Source organism: Lipophrys pholis (assembly GCF_963383615.2).
Source record: "Lipophrys pholis genome assembly, chromosome: 3".
NCBI classification, from domain to species: Eukaryota; Metazoa; Chordata; class Actinopteri; order Blenniiformes; family Blenniidae; genus Lipophrys; species Lipophrys pholis.
Window position 1 is genome coordinate 17,593,371 of NC_137627.1, and position 9,205 is coordinate 17,602,575.

The 9,205-nt window shown below is 41.7% G+C and overlaps 1 protein-coding gene across 1 annotated transcript; it reads left to right on the forward strand.

Annotated features, from left to right (window-relative positions):
• Positions 1 to 2,212: 2,212 nt before the first annotated feature.
• grk7b (G protein-coupled receptor kinase 7b) lies at positions 2,213 to 8,982 on the forward strand. Its single transcript, XM_080459172.1, has 4 exons — positions 2,213 to 2,947; positions 3,245 to 3,682; positions 5,572 to 5,843; positions 7,186 to 8,982. The coding sequence occupies exons 1-4, from the start codon at positions 2,336 to 2,338 to the stop codon at positions 7,511 to 7,513; spliced, it is 1,650 nt and encodes a 549-aa protein (XP_080315298.1). The 5' UTR covers positions 2,213 to 2,335; the 3' UTR covers positions 7,514 to 8,982.
• The last annotated feature ends 223 nt before the right edge of the window (positions 8,983 to 9,205 follow it).

Below are 9,205 nucleotides of genomic sequence, written 5' to 3' on the forward strand. Positions count from 1 at the left end.
AGACCAGATGTTCAGAAATTAGATGAGGATGTATGGATTATGTGCACCTGCTTCGGGGACGTGTGATAAGGAATAGAGTTGACCTTCAGACCGTGGCTCCTCTCGGTGTCACCAGCATTAAGTTGAATAGGAACTATTTGGGAAAGTGGTCAGTTTTCCAATAAAAACCTCAGGACCCCCTCTCCAATCTGTACGTCTGCTTTGCTAATCTTAAACTGAGAGCAGGTGAAGTTTCGACCACACGGGGGTCCAGGTTGGGAACCGCTGACCTCCTCAACTGAAGGAGAGTAGACATCCTCAGCAGACATGACGATTCAGCCCTAAGTCCCCTCAGTGCTGTAAGTACTTTGGCTGCCAACGTGACCTACCTGGACGGCGGCCATAACGGCCACTATAGGATGAGCGCTGGTGCTTGCGGACGCTGGAAGGAGTCCAGCGTCCAGCTTAACTGTCCTGTTGATTGTGGCCTATTCACCCTGTCGTTAAATTCATCCAATATTTTAATGAGTCCAAGTCACTGTGATATATGTACACGAACTTATTTAAAAAAAAAAAAAAACATCAAATATTATTAAAAAAATTGGGATACATTTTCTGTATTTCAGATAAATCAATATCTAAGAATCATGCTGATGTGGATGAAGGACATCTTTTAAAATCTGAGTTCTTTGTGACACATTAGGTGAGTGGGTAAGACCGAGGGGGGGTATTTCACCTAGACTTTGGCGCTAATTACCGAAAGGTCATTGCTGCAACCTTCTTGAGCAGCAGAGAGAAGTGACCAGTGTTCTCAAGTAAAATCCATGATGAGATTTGTATTGGGGCTTCGCTAACAATTAAATCCACTGTAACATAATCTGCCGATTCTAATCATTGGTCAGTGGATCTTGTGAATTTCTTGATGATAATATAATATCCAGGGAAATAAATCCAACCAAAGAAAGTGAAGAAATATCAAACATTTGTTTTATTAAGTCAAAAAAGTAACAATTAAACCAGATTTCTAGACGTCCTCACTACCTGTTTTATAAAGTGTGATGATATATAATTATCACCGAGACATCTAACTAGACAAAATACATTGGCTTGTTTTAGCAGTGTACAATAAAGACCAATGCAGTCAGTAATAACATTTAGGAAACACATAATGTTGCAGTTTGTAAATGCTATTAGAAGCCTATTGTAATATGTGAGGTATTTTTGCAGGACTTTCTGTTCTGAACACAGTGAACCTCATCAGGCTTACCCACAGATCTCTGAGAGATCAACAGTCATGACAGGTCACCAGTGAAGGTTAAACGCCTTGGTCAAACCTACTTCAATGATCAGGAGATTAAAATTGGTTACCTTGCTTCCTTTTACCTTGTTTTCTTTCTATAATAAAGGTACATTAAAGGAAATATTCCATGATAAGAAAAGATGGTATTGATAATGATTGTGATAGGTGTTATCTTTGTAATATTTCCTATATGGATACTATTGGGTTTGGCCTCTTTACTTTAAACAAAGAAATTCACATTTCCAGTTGATGCATCTGCATTTATTGAATATAAAAGTATAAAACTGTTAAACTCCTTGAATATATGTACTGTACAAAGAAAACTATAGCAAATTGTACTATTTAAGAAAAAAACATTCAATAAACTATTTAGTTCACTTTAATGTAAATCCCACACTGTATCATGTGGCAAATCATTTTTTTAAGTAGATGTGTCGGAATATGTGTGATTGTAGGCATAGATTTGGTTGGATGAACAACATCTAATGGTCAATTTTTATATAGACTTTAAAGTCTTGAAGTACAAAAATATTCTTCATCAACACTTTAATGGTAAAATTGTCAGTGTACTCATATTTTACAGTAACGAGTAAACCAATAATGGCTGATTGGTTGGAGAAACATTCTCCATCTCTTCCACATGCTAGCCAGTGAGTTTGTTTCCGTACCTATTAGCTTATTGCTTATGTCATGAGTCTACAACAATCTTTGTTTTCTCAATTAGAGTCAATCAAACAGGACTTCTCAGATCAGCATCTGCCTCCTCATCAAGTTCACTCACTGCCCACAGTCACTTTGTATCTTCTAAAAATAGATTACCCTAAAGCCTCTTAAGTTCAAACCACATAAGTTGCTTTCCCTGTGTGCTGTCTGCGAATAAACGTGCAAAGACACTTAGCTGGCCACAAATCCCAGAGCACAGTGGAGTTGTTCAGACTCAGGTAGGCGTGGTGCAGGAGGTGGAGGTTGTCCAGCGCGCCGGCGCTCGAGGTTTTCAGTTGTGCCTGAAAACCTGCTGATGGCCGAACCGTAGTATTTTACCAGCTGCCTGCCAGCATGTCACAGGCCACAGCTGACCTGGTGGGATTGGACAACCTGGTGGCCAACACGGCCTACCTGAGGGCCCAGCAGACAGACCGCAGCGAGCTGCGGAAACAGAGACTGACCCTGACGCTGCCCAAGCCAAAGAAGACCTCCGCTCTCCGGACGGCCGTAGGGTTGAAGTACGAGTCGCTCTGCGAGCAACAGCCAATTGGGAAGAAGTTGTTTCATCAGTTTCTCCTGATCTCTAGTCCCACGTACGGAGCTGCCTTTGAGTTCTTGGAGGAGCTGAGTGCCTGGAGCTTTGCTGAAGATGAAACCAAAGAAAAGGCCAAGCAGAGGATCCTCGCCAAGTTCTGTCAACCCGAGTCGAAGAGCTTCCTCGCCTACCTCACGGGAAGAGATGCTGAGACATGCAGGCATTTATCAAGCACGAACTTTGATGAAGTGAAGATGGAGGAGATAAGAAAAGCCACCAGGGAATTTTTGAAGGGGAAACCTTTCCTTGAGTACCTGAGCAGCCCCTTCTTTTACAGGTTTCTACAGTGGAAGGAGTACGAGATGCAGAAGATAACAGGCCGATACTTTTATGAATTCAGGACTTTGGGAAAAGGTGGCTTTGGTGAGGTAGGTGCCATAAACAACAGGTTGTTGGTTCCAATATAAACAATGACAATAAACTACTTTTCTGTTATAATTCTTATAATGCAGTCGATTTTGCTTCCATTTGTGACTGATATTAGTCAGCAACATCATCAACTTCACTATTTAACCTACTTGTGTAGCTGTTAAGTTTTAATATTCATCATCAGGCAGAAACGGTCAGGGCCTGCTTTACCCATAACCACGAACAACATCCACTAAGGCATCATCCATTGAATGAAATGGTTTTAATGTCTAACACGTTGCTGCTCTGGCTGGCAGGTGTGTGCCGTGCAGGTGAAACACACAGGCCAGATGTACGCCTGCAAAAAGCTGGATAAGAGACGACTGAAGAAGAAAGGAGGCGAGAGGCTGGCGATGCTCGAGAAGGACATCCTGGAGAAAGTCAACAGCCTCTTCATCGTCAACCTGGCCTACGCCTACGACAACAGAACTCACCTGTGCCTGGTCATGGACCTGATGACTGGCGGAGACCTCAAGTTCCATATCTACCACCTTGGAGAGAGGGGTCTCCGCATGGAGCGGGTCGTCTACTACACGGCTCAGATCACCACCGGCATCCTCCACCTGCACTCCATGGACATCGTGTACCGCGACATGAAGCCCGAGAACGTGCTGCTGGACGGGAGGGGACAGTGCCGGCTGTCGGATCTCGGGCTGGCCGTGGAGCTGCCAAAGGGCAAGATGATATGCCAGAAGGTCAGTGAGGCGACGTGAACATGCACTCACATCTGGAAGACAAGCAATCCTCAAAACAGGCACACGCGGCTATCATCTACAGCAGGATCTTTAAGAGTTACAATAAGACTGGAAAAATCCCCGTCAGCTATTTCAAAGCTCAATACATGTGGATTATAGAATTTTAATTGTGATAACTATAACTTACAGTTTTAAAAAAAGAAAAATTCTGAAATAATCTAATATGTTGCGATACTGCATTAAAGTTTTTGTGATTTATTAGATAAAAATCTAAAGAATAAAACAAAAAAGTAGTGTATTAAAGCTAAATTATACACAAGTGCTGTCGTCTCAATTACATTATGAGAAAAAAAAGTTTCTATTGTATGAAATGTTTGGGGTGGGATTCACCTAGTATATAAGTCAAACAGAAATGATTGGATCAATTTCTTTTGGTTTCTGCCCATTTAACATAGTAATCAAATTATGTTTCAACTCTGATGGGCTTAAAATTTGGTTAAATGAAACAGGCCTGATTGACTCATGACTTTTAAGCAAACACTGAATGTCTTTATATTTCATATTTAGATCTCTAAGTAGGCTGTCACAATAAGAGTATGATGGATTAGAGAATTTGCGGTCAGAAATGTGATTTGTCTCTGGAATTTAGTGAAAGCAGAATGTGAGTTTCAACTTTTGTCATCATTATCAGATCGATTGGGGGGAAATTTAACTGCTGCAACATTAACGTCTGTTGTGTTGTACAGTGGTGAGCTTCTGTTAACAATAGAGAAAAATTTAGTTATCCTATAGTCTATGTATTCAGTCAGTTGATGACACAATTGAAAGTTTTTCTGCCATGTTTACAGAAATCCTTAATGACATGAACACGGATTTTCTCCTGAATGTCTTCTGAATGACCTGTTCCTTGACCACCACAAGTAGCTTACCAGGAATAGAGATGATGGCTCTAAGCCCCCTGACAGTGAGGGAGCATAACTCTGTGTAACCTGACTGAATCTTGTTAAAAGGTGCTTGACCTCATCCGCTTCTGGACGCCGCCCCGGCCGAGAAATTACACCAGACTCACATGGCTTGTTGGCCTTAGCTGGCTAATCTTTGCTTTACTAATGCGAGATATGACTTTCACGTGTCTTGTCAAAAGAAGATGGAGCAGAACTGAACAGAGCGAGACATGGGACCAACGCTGCACAATAGAGGCTCTTTCATCAGTTGACTGGCCTGATGGAGTGCCGAAGCAGCATTAATAGCCGTATCAGAGTCTAATTGTCTCACATTAGACAGTGTTTTGCTTGTGTCTGCCTTCAAGCCATAGATAAATTAGATAAACTGGTTCACAAGTAGACCATCATGCATATTCCCAACAAGCGATTTCATCTTTATACAAAAAGGATGCCATGCGTATCGATTGCAGAGAAAACTGATGATGGTCGAGTGATGAAAACAGTCAGTTCAAAAACAAAACATTTGGTTTCCAATGTTTGTAAGCAGTGGTTCAATATGCAACGAAAGTTTTCAAGGTTGCAGTCTGCTGATTATGTTTGTTACAGATGGACTAATCTTACATTCCTTGATATGGAGCACATTTTGAGAGCTCCAGGGGTAGAAACATTGCTTGTGTTTATAAAATGAGAGCAAAGTTAGAGGTGAAGTAAGTCAGGCATTCAAAATTACTGTGAAAGTGTCCTGATTGGTGACGTGCAGACTGATGTCAAAACCTCAATGTTAAGATTACAGCTGGGATCGGCTCCAGCACCTCCTAAAGTGGATAAAGCAGTATAGACAAGGGATGCTTGTACTGTAATAATCAAAGTTGTTCTACGTCCAAAATGGAATATGTCATTCAGATTCATTCTTCTGCCCTCCCCCCTCTTCTACCCCCGTGTCAGGCTGGTACCTCCGGCTACATGGCTCCAGAGATCCTGAAGCAGGAGTATTACCGCACCTCGGTGGACTGGTGGGCTCTGGGCTGCAGCATTTACGAGATGGTGGCCGCCCGTCTGCCTTTCAAGGATTTCAGGGAGAAGGTGCAGAGCGACGAGGTGACCCGGCGCACCTTGGAGGACGAGTGCAAGTTCGTGCACAAAAACTTTGATGATCCCACCAAAGACATCATCAGCCGCTTCCTTAAGAAGAGGACTTTGATTCGTCTTGGGTGCCGGTGAGAATAAAACTTTGTTTGGAAAAGTCATGTCGCTTTCAGACAGCAGTAAAACATACAGTTGCCTTCCATGTGTGAAACCACAGTTTTATCATTATCATGAGACATGAAAGAATGGTTTATCGACTTCAAGTCAACTAAAAGTGGCCGGCTTACAAAAGTCCTCGAGACACCATTCGTTTGTTCAAAACCTGCTTAAAAGAACACAAAATACAATGGACATCCTGTAGTTTCATCTTCTGAAAAACTAGATTTCTGCATAAAACTCATGTTGTGTAATGTGTAACAATGAGTCCTTGAAAGACATTTCGAGAGATTTGTCCTCAATAACAAGGCTCTGAGAACAGCAATTGGTTCTAATGGGTTATGTTAAAAATAAAAACCTTTAAGTGCAGATGAGGTGCATCAGGTTCAGCCTTCACCTGGAGTGTAGGGACGTTACTGCACTAAATGCTTTGGATGTGATGCAGTAATGACAGTGTCCGAGCCTTGTTTTCACAGAACATAGCAGTGGAGTCGTCCTGAAGTTGTCTGGGAACTTATTTCCAGTTTTTGGTGCATTAAAGCTAAAAGCAGCTTCTCCAGGTTCGGGTCTGACTCTGAACAGAGGGAAGGTTTAATCTAGATGATTTCCAAGAATTCATATCTGAAAACTCAGTTATTTATTTGAAACAGTTGGTGTGTAACATCTGGTGCAGATGCTGCCAGTGGGCCCACGGGGAGACATTGAAAAGATTTAACATTACAAAGACATAATTGTGGTAATTGCTATTTCTGATGAAGTTTTAGTAAAAGTAGAAGAAGGATACTTATTTATCAATTACTATGCTGCAAAATCTGTTCTCTGCAATTGACCCGTCCCTTTGAAGAGGTGAACAGCTGCTGTGTGCCGCTACAGCTGCCTTATTGCGAGAGTTTATATTTATGACAAAATGTACATTGAATGCTGCAGAAATCGTGGCCCTGAAAAGAGACAGGCAAACGTTAGTCTGAGCAGAAACACTGTGGAAGAATATAATTCACAACTTGACAAAACATAAAAGTCAAATCAGTTCAGTTCAGTTCAGACAATCTTATTCATCCAACAAGGGGCAATTCATTTGTAGCTTCACTATGTACGATTTACATTCATGCATGCATTCAGTCAATACATAATAAATAGTCAATAATTGAATTGTCAATCTGTCAAGGAATTAGGCATGGGACATAGGGAAATGCAAAAGATATACTAGATAAGATAAAGCACATAAGATAATAAACAAAAAAACAAAACAAAACGAAAACGCATTCTTCCCACAATCCCTCTTAGATAATGTCTTTTGTGTGTTTGTGACCTTTACAGAAATGACGACCCACGAAACCACGAGTTTTTCAAGAATATTGGCCTCCACCGCCTGGAGGCGGGGCTGGTGGAGCCCCCCTGGGTGCCAAATCCTAACCTGGTCTACACTAAAGACACGGCCGAGTTCAGGAACACCTCTGAGGTCAAGGGCGTTCAGCTCACCGCCAAAGATGAGAAATTCTTCAAGGAATTCAGCACGGGAGCGGTCTCCATCCAGTGGCAGAAGGAGATCATCGACACCGGAGTGTTCGACGAGCTAAACGTCCCCAAAGTGGACGAACACTACTGTGAGACCTCGTGGAAATCCAGGTTGTGCATTGTTTTGTGAGCATTTGGCCAAAATGTACAGATAGTTGAAAACATTCCTGATGTTAAAAGCATTGTGAGACATGTGCCTGCTTGTAACACTGAAGTAAGTAACCTCAGAAGCCTTTTCAGAAACACTTTTTCAGATCTACATGCCCCTATCATGGACCCTCACATTTCAAGTTGTGGTGCTAAATCAGTGTATCTTACTGCCCACAAACATACATTTCTTGTCACAGCAAGAGTAATCACAGTATTCGCCCCCTGGATAAAAACAAATGCATGCTGACAACAGCTTCTTTATGCTTTGTCATGTAACTCCCTGTGAGACAACACATCCTGGTGGATTCATAGTTTCCATGACATCACTCGGCTGCTTTGCAGAACTACAGTTTACATGTGTACGCTGCATAATGAGTCCCAGTGACGAGCAGCACTGTTATTATCCGTACTTGCATCAGTGTACCTTAACGACTCGAATGTCACACAAATACCTCGAAGGCCTTCGATTAATCACACAATCTCATGCAGCTTCCGGCCGATGCAAAGTCACTCAGTTGCAGACATTCACCACTAAGTGCCGCCACACACTCGCAGAGGGCCTCCGGCCTCCTGGAGCGCTCCTCCTCATCATCCTCATTACCCTGACTGTGCTGCTCCGGTATTTACAAGCTCTGCTCGACTCGCTTTAACAAGGGATGCAGGGAGACAAACTGCCGTACACACATAGTTTTTCCACTTGAGAAACATGTTAACATAGATTTTCTTTTTGGCACTATCAAGCCAATGCCAGCCCATTTTACGACCCTTCAAAATCACCTTTTTCTTTGTTGTTGTTTATAAGCCACATGCAAACCAAGTGGGACATTAACTGCTGAAGTGCACAGCAACAACAGCACAAAACACAATTTATGACAAGCTGAGTAACTCTGACAAACTGTTGCTTCATGAACTCATCGTTGTCTTATCGTAGTTAAATCAGCACAGTTTCGTTCAGTGGATGCTGCTGCTTCTGTTTGAGAATGTTTTTCAGTTTATTTAGTCGTGATAAGATGAAATGTGAGGAGACAGAAGTGGACTCAGCTCAAAACTCTAACGAGAGATGTTGCAATTGCTTATTACGGCTTGAGACATGGAGTGTATGCTTCATGTTTCTGAGTGAAATCACTGACCTCATCCAAGTTTTACTCGTCAATAAATTCTCCCTCCCTTTAACAAAATGATGCTTTTTAAGCATCAAGCCATGTCAATAACACTGTCTAATGTATAAAATATATAAATGTGCTTTCTTATGTTTACTGTGACCTCATTTGGATTGTGTACGGTCTTTTTTATGGGTTTGGGGTCATTTTTTTCACAACTTCATAGCCGATGTTAAAGCAATGCCACTACTTTTTAAATTTTTTAAATATTTTTTACAAGATGTGATGAAAGAAAATAAAAACAAATTTCCCAAAAACCTGAGTGAAATAAAGTAATTCCCTGTGCTACACTACTGATGATTTCTGCCAACATGTAAGTCTTCAGAGTGATGACATCAGATGTTACGGTTTCACAGCTATGCAGTCATTTTGATTATCCTCTTGTTACATCTATCTGAGGTCAATCTGAAAAACAGGAAGGCTTGAGAGTGAAGGGTCAGCTCACTGTTTAATTAGTCTTTCATTCAGCAGGCCACTCCAACATCTCAGAGACATTTAGCTAATGAGGGCCA